At 35.9% G+C, this 21,074-nt stretch overlaps 1 protein-coding gene across 2 annotated transcripts in view; it reads left to right on the top strand.

Moving 5' to 3' along the window:
* The window catches only part of USP33 (ubiquitin specific peptidase 33), a 41,546-nt gene that overhangs the window by 9,856 nt on the left and 10,616 nt on the right, over nt 1–21,074 (top strand). The window contains exons 6-18 of one of the 2 annotated variants that reach the window (XM_014544365.1): nt 1,271–1,340; nt 3,148–3,261; nt 6,516–6,594; nt 8,323–8,740; nt 10,641–10,787; nt 12,031–12,152; nt 13,326–13,498; nt 13,624–13,694; nt 14,326–14,359; nt 17,458–17,503; nt 17,941–18,121; nt 18,748–18,874; nt 20,107–20,276. In XM_014544365.1, coding sequence (XP_014399851.1) covers nt 1,271–1,340; nt 3,148–3,261; nt 6,516–6,594; nt 8,323–8,740; nt 10,641–10,787; nt 12,031–12,152; nt 13,326–13,498; nt 13,624–13,694; nt 14,326–14,359; nt 17,458–17,503; nt 17,941–18,121; nt 18,748–18,874; nt 20,107–20,276 — 1,752 coding nt within the window. Of the gene's footprint in view, nt 1–1,270; nt 1,341–3,147; nt 3,262–6,515; nt 6,595–8,322; nt 8,741–10,640; nt 10,788–12,030; nt 12,153–13,325; nt 13,499–13,599; nt 13,695–14,325; nt 14,360–17,457; nt 17,504–17,940; nt 18,122–18,747; nt 18,875–20,106; nt 20,277–21,074 lie in introns of both variants that reach the window. The other variant, XM_005871932.2, reaches the window with a different exon arrangement.

The raw sequence follows: 21,074 nt of genomic DNA, 5'->3' as shown, positions 1-21,074 counted from the left end.
ACTCCCCAATCGGCCCTGCTCTGAGCCTGACCAGGGGCTGCACCTAGGGATTGGGCCTGCCCTCTGCCACCCAGGAGCAGGCCTAAGCCAGCAGGTCGTTATCTCCCGAGGGGTCCCAGACTGCGAGAGGGCACAGGCCAGGCTGGGGGACCCCCCTAACCCCCCCAGTGCACAAATTTTTGTGCACCGGGCCTTTAGTATATATATAAAAGGTTAATATGCTAAGTATCCTTCCTACTGTCCAACTGGTCACTATAATGTGCACTGACCACCGGGGGCAGACTCTCAGTGCAGGAGCTGCTGAACTGCAGTGACTTGGCAGCGGCAGTTCTTGGGTGACGCACCTCGAAACCAAAGAGGAGGAAGCTCGATTCCTCATGGGGCTGCACAATTCCACTTTCGACTGTGGGTTATGTTGTTGCTGGGGCACTGTCGGCCCCGAATCTGGTTTACTGCACACAGTGGATACTATGCAGGTGTAAAAAAAATTATTACATTTTCAGACAGCATGTAGGGACCTGGAGAGTATTATGCTAAGTGAAATAAGCCAGACAGAGAAAGACAAGTATTACATGATCTTACCTATATGTGGAATCTACTGAACAAAATTAACTTACAAACAAAATAGAACCAGAGATTTTGAAGCATTTAACAATCTGATGTATTTCAGAGGGAAGGAAAAGAGGGTGGGGTGGGAAGAGATTAATCAAAGAATTTATATGCATATATGCATAACTCCCATGGACACAGACAATAGGGGTTGAAGGCCTGCAGAAAGGGTGGGAACAGTGTGGAGGGGGTCAGTGGGAGAAAAGGGACATCTGTAATACTTTCAACAATAAAGATAAAATTAAAAAATAAAAATATTTTGAAATTTGGCCTATTAAAATTGTATTTGCAAAAAGCAAACTGACAACTTCAAGTGATGCTTGATTTCTCTGGCATCACTTTACCAAAGCCCACAGGTTTTAGTCTAAACTATATATAATTTAGCAAAAAATTTTGTTTTGTAATTGATATAAGGGAATTTTAATCCTTTACGTAAGTGTATATTTAAATAACTATCTGAAAATTAACACTTTGGTATAAGTCTGATCTCTCTGAGTCGTTCAGACTGTTATTTTGTATTTCCATAATGTATTTTGTATTTTCTCAATGTAGTTTGGGATCCATAATAACTATCATACATAGTTACATATTCAGTAAACACATAAAATTATTGAGTCATTGCATCATTGAATGATACATAGCTTATACTTTGTCTTACTAGGTCTTACAGGTTTGAAAAATATTGGCAATACTTGTTATATGAATGCAGCTTTGCAGGCTCTTTCTAATTGGTAAGTAGAGAAATTGATTTTTTTTTGTTTGTATAGCTTTTTAAAATTAATCTGAGCAGAAAACCATGCTTCTGTAGTATGAAAAAAAAAGGGGGGGTTAAAAATAGATACACATTAATAGTAATATGGGAAAGAGTTAACAATTCTATTGAATTCCCCTAGCCAACAGAATTCTATAAATCCCTGCCTGTACTTCTTTTGTTGCTCCCCTCAAAACATAGTTTATTTTTCTCCCATTTTCTGAAATGCCCCATTTAGAAAGTTACATGAATTAAATAAAATGAAATATGTTAATAGTCCTAAAAAGTTATTTTCTTTTTTTTTGTTGGTAACTGTCAAGATAGAGTAAGCAAGAAACTGGGTTGGATGGAATGTCCTGTATGTGTCTTTTAGGGCCATCTGGTGTTATGTGTAGCTTAAGTCCAATGTTTCCTTGTTGATTTTTCTGACTGGATGACCTGTCCGTTGTTGAAAATGGGAGTATTGAAGTCCTCTATTATTATTCTACTGCTGTCTGTTTCTTCCTTCAGATCTGTTACTATTTGCTTTATATATTTAGATGCTCCTATACTGGGTACATACATATTTACAAATGATACCCTCTTGATGAATTGACACCTTTATCATTACAGAACGACCTTCTTTATTTCTTGTTACAGTTTTTGAGATAAAATCTATTTTGTCTAATATAAGTATAGTTACCCAGGTTTTCTTTTGGTTCCACTTACATGGAATAACTTTTTTTTTTTTAACATTTAAACATTTTATTTATTTCTTGTTTGTTTGTTTTTGTTAATCCTCACCCAAGGATATTTTCCCATTGATTTTTAGAGAGAATGGAAGAGAGAAGGAGAGACAGAAACATCGATGTGAGAGAAACACATCAATTGGTTGCCTCTTGCAGGAGCCCTGACTAGGGCTCCGGTCCAGGGAGGAGCCTGCAACCAAGGTACATGCCCTTGACCGGAATTGAACCCGGGACCCTTTGGTCCGCAGGCTGATCCTCTATCCACTGAGCCAAACCGGCTAGGGCTGGAATATCTTTTTATGGTAGCTCATTTATTGCAGGCCAGGATTTGGTCCTTTGCCCGGACAGTTTACTGTAAGTGAATAGATTTTTGGAGGTTCCCTCAAGTTAATCAAGTTCATTGCCTTATAAATTGGTAACTTGAGCCATTGGATGCAGTACCACTTACTGGGCTGTAGAAGCTTAGAAGAAGCTGATTAACTTAAAAGTTAAATTTTGAGCATGTTAAATTTGGGATGCCCAAGACAGCCATATCTTTGGGTATTTGTTGTAACTCTGGAGTTTAGATGTTTCATTTTTATAAATTTGACTGTCATTGCATATGTGTGATAATTTAAGATTACCCAGGGAAAGTGTATGTAGGGAAGAGAGAAAAAGTTATAGGATCAAGTCCTGAGGAACCCTGACATTTAGATATCTAGTAAGAGCAGAAAGAACAATAAAGAGGAAAAAGAACTGTCAGAGAGGTAAAGAAGAAAGGTACATTACATTGGTCAAGAGAAGGGTTGCTCAAGAATGAGGTGGGTAAGTCACCTGTGACATGCTACTGAAAGGAAAGTGAAAGGTATTAACTGGATCTGACAGCTTTGAAGACTCTGATATGGTGGAATCAAATCTGGTTTGAGCAAGAATATGAAGAAATGAATGTGAAACTATAAAAGAGAACAAAGAAATAATAGATAGAGGGCTTTGTGTACTGTCAGTTAATTGACTGACGAGAAAGTAATCAGTATTAAGCTTGATTATCCTCTAACATATATTTCATTTTCTTTAAATCAGCCCACCTTTGACACAGTTTTTTCTTGATTGTGGAGGACTAGTTCGAACAGATAAGAAACCAGCCATTTGTAAAAGTTATCTCAAACTGATGACGGAACTGTGGCATAAAAGCAGGTATGTAATTAATATATTTCTTTTCTTTATTGTTTTTATTTTTAAAAAACACTATTTTTTAAATATATTTTTATTGATTTCAGAGAGGAAGGGTGAGGGAGAGAGAGATAGAAACATCAATGATGAGAGAGAATCATTGATCGGCTACCTCCTGCACACCCCCCGACTGGGGATTAAACCTGCAATTGGGCATGTGCCCTTGACCAGGATCCTTCAGTTCGCAGGCCGACGCTCTATCCACTGAGCCATACCAGGTAGGGCTCTTTATTGTTTTAAATGAATATCATGCTCAGTTGGTTAGAGCATGATCCCAATATGCCAAGGTTGCAGATTCAATTTCCGGTCAGGGCACATGCAAGAATCAATCAATGATGACATTTTTATACACCAATAATGAACTCTCAGAAAGAGAAACTGAAAAAACAATCCCATTTACCATTGCAACAACAAAAAAATAAGATACTTAGGAATAAACTTGACCAAGGAGGAAAAAGACCTGTACTCAAAAAACTATAGGACATTGAGAAATGAAATTGAGGGAGAGAACCAAGATGGCAGCATAGGTAAACGCCTGTACTTGCTGCCTCCCAAAACCACATCAAAACTACAACTAAAAGACAAAATGGATATCATCCAGAACCACGGGAAGGCTGGCTGAGTGGAAGTCCGACAACTAGAGGGAAAGAGAAAAGCGCATCTAGACTGGTAGGAGGTGCAGAGGTGCGGAAGAGTGGAGGTACGGAGGTGTGCGAAACGGGCTGGCAACTGGGTATGCTGTGGTCTTTTTCAGTCAGGAGGGAGATACAAACTTCTGACTGCTCTGAAATACAGTTTCTTGCGAGACTCTGGGGACCCAGACTCATATGGGGAGAAACTGGACTGTCTGGCATAAGGCTGGAACACGAGGGTGGCTTACTCTCAGAGGTGCTTGGCAGCGTTCATTGTGCCTGCATGGGGCCGTGGGATACAGAGACCCAGAGACCTATCGGGGCAGGGCTGACGGGCAACCATTGCTGTTTACACTGCCCTGTGATTCCCTGAGACCACGCCCCACCCAATTTACAACCCCACCCAAGCTATGCGCAGAAGCTTTTGCATATGAATGGCCTGGCCTTTTGCAACCTAACCTAACAAACTGAAGCTGAGTCAAAGAACCCCAGAGCTTCCAAAAGAAGGCCTAAGGCTCATCAGCAGCCAGCATTGCTTCACAGCTGCACCTCATCTGGGCACCTCCAACCCCAAACAAAGAGGAGGAACCTGCAGATCTTTCTGTAGCTCCTGCTGGGTGGTCTCAGGCAGTGGCTGACTTTGTACCTCCTTGGAGATCCAAGAGCCAGTGTACCTAGTGGTTAAAGTGAGACCACACCAGATTACAACTTTTCAGATCCATAAGAGACACACTCAGGGGGCAGACTCGGTGAGTACCAAAGCCCCACTGAAGCAAGTCCTGCCCTATAAGGGTGTTTCCAGCACTGCAGTTCTCCCATTGTAGACACAACTGGTTCTCACAGCCAATTGTTCTGGAGGTCAATCCTCCCAGTGATACCAACAGCAATCAAGGCTTAACTACAACAAGACTGTGCACACAGCCCACAAAGGGGTGCACCAAGAGCGTCCACCTCAGGTGACTGGGGAGGCCGAGCCACTGGGCCCTATAGGACACCTAGCACACAAAGCCACTCTATCAACCCAGGGAAGAAGCCAAAATGTGGAGACAAAGAAACATGTCACAAATGAAAGAAATGGAGGAAAGAGGAAGAAGAAAAAGGTAAAGATAAAAATTATGAACAACAAAGTGACAACAAATACATATCTATCAACAAGTGAATCTAAAAATCAAGTGAATAAAAAATATAATGAACAGAATAAATGGGTGAATATAATAGAATCAGGGGCATAGAAAGGGAGTGGACTGACAATTCTCGGGGGGAAGAGGGTGTGGAGGGTGCAGGAAGAGACTGGCCAAAAATTGAACACCTATGGACGAGGACAGTGGGGGGACGTACGGGTATGGGGTGGGGTGGGAACGAGGTGGAGGGGAGCTATGGGGAGAAAAAAGGAACAACTGTAATAATCTGAACAATAATGACTTATTTTTGAAAAAAAGAAAAAAATAGAAAAATGGAATTGAGAAAGATACAAACAAGTGGAAACATATACCATGTACAGTGGGGCCTTGACTTACGAGTTTAATTCGTTCCGTGACGGAGCTTGTAACTCAAATTACTTGTATGTCAAATCTTAAAGTGAATGAGTGAGGCACGTGCTGGGCTGATGATGTTGTGGTGTTCACTGTGATGTTCGCTGCGCCAACTAGCGGTTGGGTATCTGAAGCTGGCTCATAACCCGAATTTTAAAAAATCGGCTGAGAGATGGCTCGTATCTCAAAAAACTAGTTAGTCGGGACACTCGTAAGTCAAGGCCCCACTGTACATGGATAGAAAGAATTAACATCATTAAAATGTCCCTACTACCCAGAGGAATCTACAGATTCAACGCAATCCCTATTAAAGGACCAATGGCATATTTCACAGATTTAAAACAATATCCCAGAAATTTATATGGAACCAAAAAAGACCATGAATATCATCAGCAATCTTGAGAAAGAAGAACAAAGTTGAAAGAATCACAATACCAGATATCAAACTATACTATAAAGCTATTGTAATCAAAATAGTCTATTACTGGCACAGGAACAGGCATATAGACCAATGGAATAGAACAGAGACCCCAGAAATTTACCCATACCAATATGGTCAATTAATATTTGACAAAGGAGGCAAGAGCATATAATGGAATAAAGATTGTCTCTTCGCCCTAACCGGTTTGGCTCAGTGGATAGAGCGTTGGCAGCTGATCGATGTTTCTCTCTCATATATTGGTTTACTTTTCATTTGTTTTCATGGGTATTTAATGTCCGGTTTTAAATTTTTAGTTAGATAGTATACTAGGTACACTTACCTTAATTACCCCAGAAATTTTAAGTAAATAAATTTTTATTTTAAATAATTCAGTATTTTTGAAACATTATATAATAGAGTATGATAATTTCGTTAGGGAAGAGAACAATAAAATATAGCCTAAATATCAGTAATTAGCTGTCTGACAAGCCTATGAAACATAATACTGGGCAATTTTGAATGATTTTTTTGAAACACAAACACTTTTCAATTTAATACCTTCAATTCTTGATTGCTAAATTCTAAATAAACAAAACATCACAAATTTCTCATTAAAAATGTTTTGTTCCTTAGGCCAGGTTCTGTTGTGCCTACTAATCTGTTTCAAGGAATTAAAACTGTAAATCCAACTTTTCGGGGGTATTCTCAGCAGGTATGTCTTCATTGTTTTTTCATAATATTCATCTTTAATAAATTTGCAACATGCCATTATGTATTATGCTATTACGTGGTCATTTGTATTTCTTCCTATATAATTTATTTGTTCATTTATTTTTTTATTACTTTTCTCTCATGTCTTTATTTAACAAGAATAATCTTTTATCTTATTTCCTTCTTACATTTTTCTATCCTTATCTTAATTTTCTATATTCCTAGAAATTTTGAGTTTTGGGGTGGGTAAACCTATATATATAAAAGGCTAAGTGACTGACCATCCATCCATCCATCTGACTGACTGACCAGCCGGTACATATGACGCGACTGGCAATTTAAAAATAAATGTTGACTCACGCATGCACGATACATATAAAGCTCTTGCTGGCACGAATTCAGACAGAGTAGGAATATTCCTACCTGAACTTGTTTTCAGACATGGTCAGTTATATGTTGCTTTCTCTCGAGTTCAAAGAGCATGTGACGTTAAAGTTATAAATACTTCATCACAAGGGGAATTAGTCAAGCACTATGAATGTGTTTTTACTCTTAATGTGGTATACAGTGAGATATTAGAATAAGTTTAATCAATTTATCAGTCATTGTTTATATCATGTTTTTATTTTTATATCATGTCTTTGTTATTATTGTTTTAAATCAATTTATATATTATTTTCATATACATTTTACTAATTTTCATCTCTGACACTTCTATTATAGAGAAAGGGCAAATAGCGATATTAAAATATTTCTAATTAATTTCCTTTCAATGTGCATGAATCCCTGCACTGGGCCACTAATGTCAATAATTCTAGTGCTTTTAACTTTGAAATGTTCTACATCAGAGATAAATTTTCATCTATGCTTTTTATATTTTATGCTTTCATTTTTGAAAAATGTAATTTTTCAATACATATTATTTATTTCATATTACAATATGATCCAAATATTATTTTTTACAAATAGCTAACAAGGTACCAAACTGTAAATTTAAGACTTATAAAATATGATTTAAAAAATCTCTTTCTATTGTTTTTTGTGCTTACATTAATATATAAAATAGGATCTGTTTCTGGGCTTCCTACTCTGTTTCATTTACCTATATTTTTTTGTATTAGTACTAATGGTAGTTTCAATTATTGTAGTTTTATATAATATCTTCTAGTATTCATAACTGACCCTAACATTTTTCTTTTTCAAAACAATACCTATTCCCTGTTAAGTTTTTCTTGTGCAAATTCCTGGATCACCAGAGACTGTGATTTTGTAGATATGATTTGGGGCTTACAAATTGTATTTTTAATAAGCATTTCAGGTTGATTAAAGATTTCTCTTTAAGATATAGTACAAAATTGGATAAAGCTTTAATTTTAAGTTAAAGTATTTGAATTTAGGACATCTCTCTGAATAGTCACACGAAGCAAATCCAGGTTTTCTTTATACCTTACTCCTCCACTTTTTAAAAATAGCAGCACTACTAAAAGCTGACCACCAGATCATCTTCAGTTTTATAATTACTTTTGTTTCGTTTACATAACTTTTTACGATTTGGTGCTTCCCATCCCTCCAATGCCTTATGTTCTATGAAGTTGTATTTCCTCAGTATAATGCTACACATTTAGTTGATAACAGTTGACAACCACATTCTGTATATTTTTCCTTAAGTTTCTACATGCATACACATATTTTTCATGAAGCGGTAATATCTATTTTGCTTTTACATTAGGATGCTCAAGAATTCCTTCGATGTTTAATGGATCTGCTTCATGAAGAACTGAAAGAACAGGTCATGGAAGTAGAAGAAGATCCTCAAACGATAATGACTGAGGAGACCATGGAAGAAGACAAGAGCCAGTCAGATGTAGATTTTCAGTCCTGTGAATCTTGTAGCGGCAGTGATAAAGCTGAAAATGATAGTGGCTCTAGAGGCTTTTCTGAAGATAATAATGAGACAACAATGTTAATTCAGGATGATGAGAACAATTCAGAAATGTCAAAAGATTGGCAAAAAGAGAAGATGTGTAATAAGATTAATAAAGTAAATTCTGAAGGAGAATTAGATAAAGATAAAGACTCTGTGTCTGAAACAGACGATTTGAACAACCAGGAAACGGTTAAAGTGCAAATACACGGCAGAGCTTCAGGTGACAATTTTAATAATTTGAAAATAGTAGTGTTTCATTGGTACACGGAGGGAAAATTAGCATAGCATGTGACTAAAATCAAAATACTTATTTACATATTAATGTTCACAGTTTATATTTAGCAAAGTAAGAATGAAATAGGATGATTAATAATTTTAGCTTAATATTTTGTGTGTAGTATATGACATAGTTCAACCATACTAACTTGCAGAAAAGGGGAATTAAATAGTTATGTTTGGACTTTTTAAGTAGTTGAATTTAGCAGTATATGCATGTATGTGAGTATTAAGTTTATGTCATTTTAAGCAGATTCTGTTAAGATCCTGGGAAAAAGCAAAGTAATCCAGTTGCAGTTTTGTAAACATATACACTGTTACATTTAGGTTGCTGTTATTGGAATCTCATCAGCTCCGAAATATTTTCTATATGTGTTGTTAGTGTAGGACTTTAACTATAATGAGCCTTGTGTGATACATTCTAATACTAGTCAGTGTTCCTTTGAGAAAGAGCCAAGGGTCAAATGAAAGATGTTGAGCTAGATCTCTTTGTATTTTACATTTATTTCTTCAGTAGTTAACTTATCTTGGCTTAGTGTGGTATTTAGTTCTCCAAAGCACATAAAATTAAACCATCAGAGGTTCACATTTTTTCTGATCTTAAAATAAGTGGCAGACAAGTAACAAAAATAATTTATTTTGTAATTACTGAAGAGTGAGAACCACTCTACAACTTATTTAGGTATTTGAAAGAACCCAAAATTCCTTCTTAAGTGGTTCACCTCTGTATAGTGCATATATGCCTTCTAGTCAGGAAAACTTATTAGACTCCTTAATTATACTGCCCTTATGTTTAGAAGTTGAATAGTTAATACATTGGAAGACTTAGCTTAGATGTTGTCCAGCCCTTGTAAAAAGTCTGGTTAAGGAACATACTCATTCTTTATTGCTGTTCTTATACATAGTAACTAATTGGTGACCTAGAATAGGGATATGAGCTTTTACATTTTTTAAAGACATGATTTAAAATGTGACAAAGACCATATGTGGCACACAAAACCTAAAATACTTACTCTCTGACCCTTTACAGGAAACATTTGCCAATTCTTGATCTAGATCATAGTAGCTTTATTCCCTTCAGAAAGGAGTGAGTCTCTTCGCTTCTTTCCCTCCAAATTTATGCAGTCTGCTTTTAGTCATGCTGGACATAATGAGAAATGCTTATGTGAAAGTAATTTATTTTGCATTATTCAGAAAAATCCCTGAAGTTGTTCTGTTTCAGGGTCTCTTAGGAACAATTCTCTTTTCTTAGGTAAATACTTATTGAGCACAGTTCCTTACTCGAATGCATATTATGTATTGAGACTCCAACAGCAACTATTGACATAGTGCTCATGGAGCTTATTTTTTCTTGATTTATAATTTAATTCCAAAAAAGGTCCTTTCCTGACAAAGGGGTCAATTTTATTTTATCACAGTAAGAATAAAATAATTTATAATGATTTTATGCCTAAATTTCTTACTAGATTTTGATTACTATGTTAGTTTGGAGAGATAATCTTTTTCCCCACACTGTTTTAAAAGCTATTTTTTAAAAAACTGACAAATATCTTTTTTTAAATAACAAATTAGGACAAATATGATTCTCTTTGGCTTTATATTTCCACGGTTCACTTCCTGAATGTCTACAATAGTAATGTGTTAAAAGCATTAATTGTATTCCTAGGGAGGAAATCACTGTTACTTCCCTTAGCACTTTGTCTATCAAGTATTTCACTCTACATTTATTAATGTGAATTGTGTTCAAAATCTCAAATGAAGAAACCTTTAACATAATTAACATTATTTGACAGGTAGAATAATTTTACTATTTAAAGTTATAACACAAATTTTTAATATTACAGAATATATTACCGATGTCCATTTGAATGACCTGTCTACACCACAGATCCTTCCATCAAATGAAGGTGTTAATCCACGTTTATCAGCAAGCCCTCCAAAATCAAAATCAGGCAATTTGTGGCCAGGATTGGCATCCACACAAAAAAGAGGTAGATGTTTCAGTTACTCAGGCTACTTTGTTTTGACCATTTAAAGTATTAATTATGAAATATTAATCAGTCCTTTAAAGTTGACAGCATAATTTTACACAACCATGATTTAAATTTTTTTTGTATGTGTGGCAAAAATTTATATACAATAGAATTCACTCTTGGTATAGAGTCCTGAGTTTTAATACATGAATAGATTCTTGTTACCACTACCACAAACAAAATATAGAACAGTTCCAACATCCCAAAGAATTCCCTTATACTACTGCTTGTAATCAGACTCTCCTACCCCTAACCCCTTTCTAATCACTAGTTCTGTTGCTCTGTCCTCTATTCTTATTGTTTTGCCTTTTCCAGAATATCATATAAATGGAATCATACAGTATGTAGTCTTTTGAAATAGATTTTTTTTCACTCAGTATAATGCATTTGAGATAATAGTTACGTTGCATGTCTGAATAGTTCCTTTTTATTACTCATTGTATGACTATACTGCTCTTTATTCATTCACTCATTGAAGGACATTTGAATTGCTTCCTGTTTTTAGCAATTATGAATAATGCTATAAACATTTGTGTATAGGTTTCTCTATGAACATAAGTTTTCATTTGTCCAGAGTAAACACCTAGAAGTGGGATTATAAGGTTTTATGTTAGTTTTATGCTTTAAGTCATATGAAGTTGTTTTCAAGAGCGGCTGTATCATTTGCATTCCTACCAGCTATGAATGAGAGTTCCAGTATTATAAAATGTAAAACTAGCAAACTCTTAGAAAAAACATAGGAAAAAACCTTAATGATGTTGTATTAGACAAAGACATCAAAAGCATGATCCATAAAGGAAAAAAAACAACAAAAACAACAGAAGACACTATTAAGAGAATGAAAAAAAGATAAGGTGGAGAAACAATATTTGCAAATCACATAACTGACAAAGCACTTGTATCTAGAATATATAAAGAACTCTCAGCTTAATTATAGAATCATTTCTTCAATTATAACTTTACTTAGAGTAAAAGCAAACAAGTAAAAGCAAAACTGTTCTGATTGAAGTCAAGATGGGGAGACTGAATCCCTCTTATTTCATTTGGTTTCTCTCTCCTTTTTATAAAGCAAGGCTCTTCAATAGTATTTTGACAAATTTCGTCAGCATAGTAAATTTTATTGTTAAAGATTCCAGAGAAAAATGCTTAAAGAAAGGAGCTACTTTGATTTTAAAAAAATATTTCAACCCTTATTTCTCAGTCCTAGCTCAATCTGCATCATCCCCAAAGAGAAAAAAACAGCACAAGAAATACCGAAGTGTTATTTCAGACGTTTTTGATGGAACAATCATTAGTTCAGTGCAGTGTCTCACTTGTGACAGGGTGAGTATGAAGGAATTATAATACACAGGAATTTTTTGTCAAATGCTAGTTTTAAAAAAAACTGGCAAAATGGTATGAGAAGTTTACTGTAACTCCTCATCAGTAGCAAGGAGCTGCTGCTGATTACACATGTGTTTCTTGTGTTTACGTTAGTGTAATTGATTCTAGACATAGAATTGTTTTTTGGGAATAATAGCAACATAGTTCTTAAAGATTGAGTCTTGACCCATCATTGGACAGGCATGAATCACAGGAAGATTAACTCTTTTCTTCATCTCTGGTCACATATAAAGGTAATTTGTTGCTCAGCAGCAAGAACTGGTAGCACCCACATTCTCATAAGGCTGATGAAATTAATATGCTGGGAAACTGTTGCTGCTCACAGGCACTGAACTGTGATTGTATCTTCTGCATTTGGTTATATGGCCTGTAAATATTTTCCTTTGTTAAGATTGGGGCTCAGACAATAAAGGTAGTATCAGATTCATATATAAGAACATATATTAAAATTATCATGAGTTCTTTAATAATACCTCTAAATCCCTGAGTTTCTTTGAGCTTTTCTTAAGAGCAGTTTTACTTCAGTGTAGGAATGAATGTAACTACTGAAATTAAAATGACACTTCCCTCCAAACCCCCCATAAAACAACAACAATGCAGAAGTAAGTTTTCAATTATTGTGTTAAAATCTTAAGTAAAACCTAAGGACTTCCAATAGGGTAATTTTAATGTATGCTGATTTGGTACCAAATATTTAAATGGACTTGTCCTGACATGTTTTCAGCTATTTAAAAAAATCACATGCTAGGTTTTACAACTTTTTAAAAAACAACATTTAAAAACTATTATGAAGAGGTCATTTCCAAATGTAAATACAGTAGTGCATAAGAGTTTGTACCTCCCACTACAGTGACTGGATGTGAGGTACTTCTCTATGCTGCAGTGTCCTCGAGTAATGTGATGTTAGTAGTTATCTCAGAAGGTTTATGTGAAGATTACATTTAGAACAGCACTTGGTACAGAGAAAGTGTTTTGCTGTTGTTATTACAATAAAGCAATTTGATGTTTTTGTTTATCATAACTTGATTTGATCTTTGCAGTCTAAAATCTGTTCTCATAAATGTTTGAACTGGATTATTTTCATCCCATTCTTAAAACACAAAACAATTTTAGGTGTCTGTAACCCTGGAGACCTTCCAAGATCTATCCTTGCCAATTCCTGGCAAGGAAGACCTTGCTAAGCTGCATTCATCGAGTCATCCAACTTCCATAGTCAAAGCAGGATCATGTGGTGAAGCGTATGCTCCACAAGGGTGGATAGCTTTTTTCATGGAATATGTGAAGAGGTGTGTATGCATTTTTTAAAAAATTGATTGATTGTTAAAACTGCTGTTTCTGCTGTACTGGCAGAACACTTCCTTTTTTTTTTCTATTGATAATGTTTCAGGTTTGTTGTCTCATGTGTCCCTACCTGGTTTTGGGGTCCAATAGTAACCTTGCAAGATTGTCTTGCTGCCTTCTTCGCTAGAGATGAATTAAAAGGTAAGAAATACGGCTAAATTGTTGTGGGTAATCTAAAATACTAGTAGGACTGAACATAAAATGTTTATAAAAGCTAAGTTTTAAGGAGCTTAAGTAGTACTTGCCCATATTGCCACAGTGCCATTATCTACCGTGGTGATATAACTATAAATACCACAAATCATATCTTGAAATAGTTTATACTAGTTCTTATAGTACTAGATAAGATGACATGTGAGGTGTCTTAAAACTTCTCAGGGATTCAAAGGGAAAATTCAACCAATATGAAAGTCTTATATATCTGGACTAGTCTGTGAATCCCTTCATAATATTTAAGATCCTTCAGTATTTTTATATGTGCAGCACTTTGTGTGGGCAGTCATGTAATGGGCAGTCAGTAAATTTGGTTGAGTGGGTGAATGGAAAGGATGTTCTTTAAGATAGGCTTTCAAGGTTGAAAAGAGAGGGAGGTCAGGGTGCTTTAGGCAAGGTATACATTGTGAGCTGACTCCTGCTCAGAGACTAAAAAATGTGAGCCTTGTGTTACTGTGCTGCAAGGTGAGCATGTGGCAGACTCAACAGAATTGCAGAACCAAAAGAAAATACCTTGCTTTTCATTTGAGAGGAGTGACCAGATTTGTTCTCTTTTCAGGTGACAATATGTACAGTTGTGAAAAATGCAAAAAGTAAGTCTTATTGCCAGTGCTTTTAATAACATGTTCTGTATTTTAAATGGTATTTTGTTGTGGTGGTGGTTACTTGAATTGAGTTAAAATTCCACTTTATTTAGAAAAATAAAGGCTAGTGAACTTTGTCCTAATAAAAATAAAGAGGCTGGTTGTTCTATAAAACAAATTGGAAGCAAAAATGTAACAAATTTAATACACTTATCTAAGATGTAAGAGTGTATTTCGAGATTTAAAATAAGTATATAATTTTGCATAAAACTTTCCACATACATTATAAAAGATATATTGAGATATATAACATACATTTTCATTATATTAAGTTTTGTCATCATAAATAAGGAATATTTTCTTCTGTATTACCATGTTAACAGACTGAATTCAAAGAAGTGAGAGTGGCTGTAAATTATGCAGTTTCAAATCTATGTAAAATTCAGAAGGTTTATACCAACCTTGATGTTACCTGCTGTATGATGGCAGAATAGAAATACAGTTAAACAAAGTATGGATTTTCTTTCTTTTTAAAAAAATATATTTTTATTGATTTCGGGGAAGGAGGGAGAGGGAGAGAGATAGAAACATCAATAATGAGAATCATTGATCAGCTGCCTCCTGCACTCCGAGCCCACAACCTGGGCATATGCCCTGATCAGGAATTGAACCATGACCTCCTGGTTCATAGGTTGATGCTCAACCACGGAGCCATGCCAGTCAGGATGGATTTTGTTTCTTTATATTTAGTAGTAGTTACCTTGTTCTGTGTTGTAATAAATTCAGGCTTTTAAGGCTTCTTGGTGGTAAGTTAGAAAAGTAATTGGTGAATTGAAGGCAAATATGTTTGAGATAGAGTGAACTGGTAAATATTTTTTAAATCTCTGTAATAGAAAAATAATGGTCTCCTAATAAGATATAGAATCTTTATAATACAAACTTCTGTCTGTTGGCAATAATCACAGAGAAATGTTGATCTGCAGCAATTAGTCTTCTTCATGACAAAAAGGAATGGCATATTTGGTCAATAAGGATGAAAGGCTGCCTTGTACTTTCTAGAAAAGATTATACTTCTAGAATATTGGAAAGTATTATTGGTTTGTCCTTGAAGCCATATCTTGCTGAAGAGGGTGTTGGCCTACAGGGGGGAACCTGGTTTGAGAAAAACTCGCCAACTAGTACGAGATAATACTAGTGGAGATGGAAAAGAACCTTGCATCAACCCCCAAATCCAAGGTAGAAATCTGTCAATTGTATATTAATATAGATTATTACTAATAATCAGCCTATATCTCAAATTGTTTCCACTTTTAAGAATAAAGGTTATATTTTTGGCACATAGATGGGTCTTGAGAGTATCATGCTAAGCAAAATAAGTCAGATGGAAAAGGACAAGAACCATATAATTTTTCACTCATGTGGTATATAAAACAGCAAAAATGTGCAAACAAAACCAACAAACAAACTTATAGACACAGACAATAGTATGGTGGTTACCAGAGGGGAAAGGGGCTTCAGGGGGTGGGGAGGGTGAAGAGGGTAAAAGGGGTCAAATATATGGTGATAGAAGGAGACCAGACTTTGGGTGGTGAGCACATGATGTTTTATAGAACTGTACACTTGAAACTTACGTTGTTATTGTCCAGTGCTACCCCAATAAATTTAATTTTTTAAAAAAGAAACGTATAATAAATATGTTGACCTGACCAACCAATTCCATGAAATTGGGATTTTGAAAAAAAAATATATTTTATTGATTTTTTACAGAAAGGAAGGGAGAGGGATAGAGAGTTAGAAACATCAATGAGAGAAACATTGGTCAGCTGCCTCCTGCACACCTCCTACTGGGGATGTGCCCGCAACCAAGGTACATGCCCTTGACCGGAATCGAACCCTGGACCCTTCAGTCCGCAGGCCGACGCTCTATCCACTGAGCCAAACTGGTTAGGGCGAAATTGGGATTTTATTTTACCCAGTTTTACTTGATAATCTGGATTTTTTTATGTGTGTGTGTGTTTAATATATTTTTATTGATTTCAGAGAGGAAGGGAGAGGGAGAGAGAGATAGAAACATCAATGATGAGAGAGAATCATTGACCGGCTGCCTCCTGCATGCTCCCAATGGGGATTGAGCCTGCAACCCGGGCATGTGCCCTCGACTGGAATTGAACTTGGGACCCTTCAGTCCACAGGCCAGTGCTCTATCCACTGAGCCAAACCAGCTAGGGCGATAAGCTGGATGGTAATAAAAGTGTAAGCAGGCCATGGATAGGAGGACTTTTATTTATTAATTTAAATTTTTTTTAAAAAATTATAGTTGACATTCAATATTATATTAGTTTCAGGTGTACAGCCTAGTGGTTAGATAGTGATCGCCCTGATAAATCATTATCTGTGTGATTTCATATATTGTTATTACAATATTATTGACCACATTCCCTATGCTACACTTTACATCCCCGTGACTATTTTGTAACTTCTAGTTGTACTTTTTTTTTTTAATCCTCACCCAAGGATATTTTTCCATTGATTTTTAGAGAGAGGGGAAGGGAGTTTGAGAAAGAGGGAGAAACATTGATGTGAGAGAGATACATCAATTGGTTGCCTCCTGTATGTGTCCCTACTAGGATAGAGCCTGCAACTGAGATACATGCCCTTGACTGAAATCAAACCTGAGACCCTTCAGTCCTAGGGCTGACACTCTAACCATTGAGCAGAACTGGCCCCTTCACCTTTTTCACCCAACCCCTTAGCTCCCCTCCCATCTGGCAAGCATCATTTTGTTCCCTGTATTTATGAGTTTGTTTATGTTTTGATTGCTTGTTTACAAAAAATTAAATTTTATCAAAGAATCACACAACTCCCTACATTTTTATTACTGATAGCTTAGTTTAAATAATTTTTTACAATAAGGGGACTCCAGTGTTTTATTAGTGTATATTTTTTCATGTATAGCATATAATTCATTAGTGAGCATTTTTAGTCTGAGGTCTTTTGTCTCTGCATTTTCTAAAAGATTTTATTGAATATTTGAAAATACTAAAGCTTTTTTCCATTCCTATGGGAAATGGGTTTATTTTAATTGTTTTTCTCTTTTCTCACCTTAGGTTGAGGAATGGAGTAAAGTTTTGTAAAGTACAAAAGTTTCCTGAGGTATGGGCTTTATTATAATTCAATTTATTTTTTCTGGTAGAAACACAATGAATTAGTAGTAAATTTTTTTAGCATGGGTAAATAATGGACTGTTTCTGTTGACCAGTTGCTATTTATGTCCTATTAGGGGTATCCATTTTTAAAATACTGAGTTACATAGCAACTAAGTGCCCTTACCAGTGAAACGATGTTGAGCACAGTTTAATCAGACATTGTAGGCTCTTGCAGGTAGAAAGCGTAAAATTAGAAAACCCAGTAGCTGTAAATTTAGTAAGTACCATGTTTCACTATTTCCACATTTTAACACCTCTGGAATGAGGTTATCATAATTGCAGAACAATGTTTAACCTTGACACTTAATTCAATACGTATATTTAATAGACTCCTTTATCTAGCATATAAAGCAATAGAATCTTAATGTTGCCTTTCTCTTTTAGATTTTATGCATCCATCTCAAAAGATTCAGACATGAACTGATGTTTTCCACCAAAATCAGTACCCATGTTTCATTTCCACTGGAAGGCCTGGATCTTCAGCCATTTCTTGCTAAAGATAGTCCAGCTCAAATTGTTACCTATGATCTTCTGTCAGTCATTTGTCATCATGGAACTGCAAGTAGTAAGTATACAGGTTTGACATATGTTCTTAGATTATATTAAAAATAGTAAACATCTGAGTTGATCTTTTAAGTAAGACCTTATTGAACCAAAGAAAACATTGTAAAAGTAGATTTTTTAAAATTTATTTTTATTTTATTTTGGTTATTAAAAACATGTTAAGCTGTGGTCGGTTGCTCAGTGGCGGGAGGCAACCAATCGATGGTGATGCTTCTCTCTCTTTCTCTCCTCTCCCTCCCATTCCTCCCTTCAACTCTCTCTAGAAATCAATGGGAAAAATATCCTTGGGTGAGGATTAAAATAAAACAAAAAGTCAAAAAATTTAGGAAATTGAATAATTTTACTCTGAAGTTGGAAATACTGGAAAACTATATTTTGTATACAATTAAATAATAAGTACTTTAACATGATCATTTTTACTCTGGGTTTTTTAAGGTTACATTTGCTATCCTTATTTGTGTTTCCTCAAGTGATGGTGGTGAGGATATATACATACTGGGAAAAAATTATAGGTCTTGCTGTATCTCAGTCTCTGCTAAGAACTTGGAATATAAAAGTAGTTTGTTTTCCATTCTTGTATTAATTGGTATTACTGAAATGATTAAAAAAATTTTCTCTTAAATTCAGGTGGACACTATATTGCCTACTGCCGAAACAATTTGAATAATCTCTGGTATGAATTTGACGATCAGAGTGTCACTGAAGTTTCAGAATCTACTGTACAAAATGCAGAAGCTTATGTTCTTTTTTATAGGTAAGGAAGTAACTCACAGATAGGCTACTTTAATAAATAAGAAATATCTCACTTTGGGGTTATCAGTGACTTCTAAGACTTTCAAAATGGATTGCTGCGTAAAAATTAGAAACTGTTTTACGCTCGTTTGAGTATCTGAGTAAAATAAAGTGAAAGGTTGCATGCAGAATGATCCTTTAAGAAAACGTTAAATCATTTAGTTGAATGGCAAAGAAAGGTACAGTTGACCCTTGAACAACATGGGTTTGAACTTTGTGGGTCTCTTTATACATGGATTGTTTTCAATACTATATTGTTTTCAATCTGAGGTTGGGAGTTATGGATGTGGAGGGCTGACTGTGCATTGAGCTATGCTACTTTATTTTTTTATTTTTTATTTTTTAAAATATATTTTATTGATTTTTTACAGAGAGGAAGGGAGAGGGATAGTTAGAAACATAGATCAGCTGCCTCCTGCACACCCCCTACTGGGGATGTGCCCGCAACCAAGGTACATGCCCTTGACCGGAATTGAACCTGGGACCTTTCAGTCTGCAGGCTGACACTCTATCCACTGAGCCAAACCAGTTAGGGCGAGTTATGCTACTTTATGTAGGGAACTTGAGCATTCACAGATTTTGTTATCTGTGGGTGGGGAGTAAGGAGGGAGGCTGGAATCAATACTTTGTGGGTACCAAGGGACAACTAAATTTTTGTGAAGTCCGAAGTTATACATGGATTTCTGAATGCACAGGAGTGGGAGGGGGTGGTGTTGGGTGCCTTAATCCCCTGTGTTGTTCAGTGGTCAACTGTATTTTCTTTTAGGAATATTGGTTTTAATAAAAATAATTAGGCACTTGATGGTAGGAATTAAGTACAAAATTTTCTTCTGAAATAGCTAATAAGATATTACTATAACAATAAATCTTATACTAAAAAATATCAATTTTATAAGAGTAAATGCTAGCTTCTGAAACAGCAAACAGAATAACTATTTAGACTGATTTTATTAACAAACATTTGTTAATAAACGTTTATGTGGTTACCAGTAGTTAAGATACAGTATTGCCCCTAGAGTTGTATAATGTAGTGTTGGAGGTTGATAGACAGTATATTTCTCTTGAATAATTCCCAAGAGCCAATAAGATTCACAGTATTAATGTGTAAAGTTTAGTAATGAAGAGAAAAGATTCACTTACTAGTCTAATGGAATAAAATGCACATTGAATTTAAAGAATCATTGTTCTTAATAGGAAGAGCAGTGAAGAGGCACAAAAAGAGAGACGAAGGATATCAAATTTGTTGAACATAATGGAACCAAGTCTCCTTCAGTTTTATATTTCTCGACAGTGGCTAAATAAATTTAAGACCTTTACTGAACCTGGCCCTATTTCAAATAATGATTTTCTCTGTATTCATGGAGGTAAGAAATTCTGTAATGGAAAGTAATGGTAAGAATTTACTGTTAAATAATTGACATATTAGGAAAGACCCAAGAATTTTCTTCTTCCATTTATTTCTGATTTCCCCATCTGCAGTCCAACTTAAATGTGTTTCATTCACTATGGTTTCAGAAATTGGGCTTTTTCTTCTAATTATAGGTAATCTGTAGCTTCTTCATAGAACAGATAAGTATTGAGTACCTGTTCCAAATCCTGTGCTAGAACCTGAGAATAGCAAAGACACTACTTCTGTTCTCAAAGCTCTTGATTTCATAGTAGAGACAGACACATCAACAACCAGTTAAGATACACAGTGATCGCTTATATTACATACTAGAGGCCCAGTGCATGAAATTCGTGCACAGGTGGGGTCCCTAGGCTTGGCCAGTGATCAGGGCCAATCGGGGCCTGCCAGCTGCTAGAACCTGAGAATAGCAAAGACACTACTTCTGTTCTCAAAGCTCTTGATTTCATAGTAGAGACAGACACATCAACAACCAGTTAAGATACACAGTGATCGCTTATATTACATACTAGAGGCCCAGTGCATGAAATTCGTGCACAGGTGGGGTCCCTAGGCTTGGCCAGTGATCAGGGCCGATCGGGGCCTGCCAGTGGGGGAGTAGGGACAGAGGTGGGGGGAGGGACCATGGGAAGTTGGCCACTGGCCCCAGGAGGGAGCCGACCCTCGGACCCCCTGGGAAAGGGGCCATGTCCGCCGCCACCCACTCCCAGCCACCCACCCCCAATTCCCCATTCCAGCCCAGGGCTTGGCCCCG

Source organism: Myotis brandtii, unplaced genomic scaffold (assembly GCF_000412655.1).
Source record: "Myotis brandtii unplaced genomic scaffold, ASM41265v1 scaffold36, whole genome shotgun sequence".
Lineage (NCBI taxonomy): Eukaryota > Metazoa > Chordata > Mammalia > Chiroptera > Vespertilionidae > Myotis > Myotis brandtii.
The sequence above is the reverse complement of the archived record's forward strand: the minus strand, read 5'-3'. Positions and strand labels throughout refer to the sequence as shown.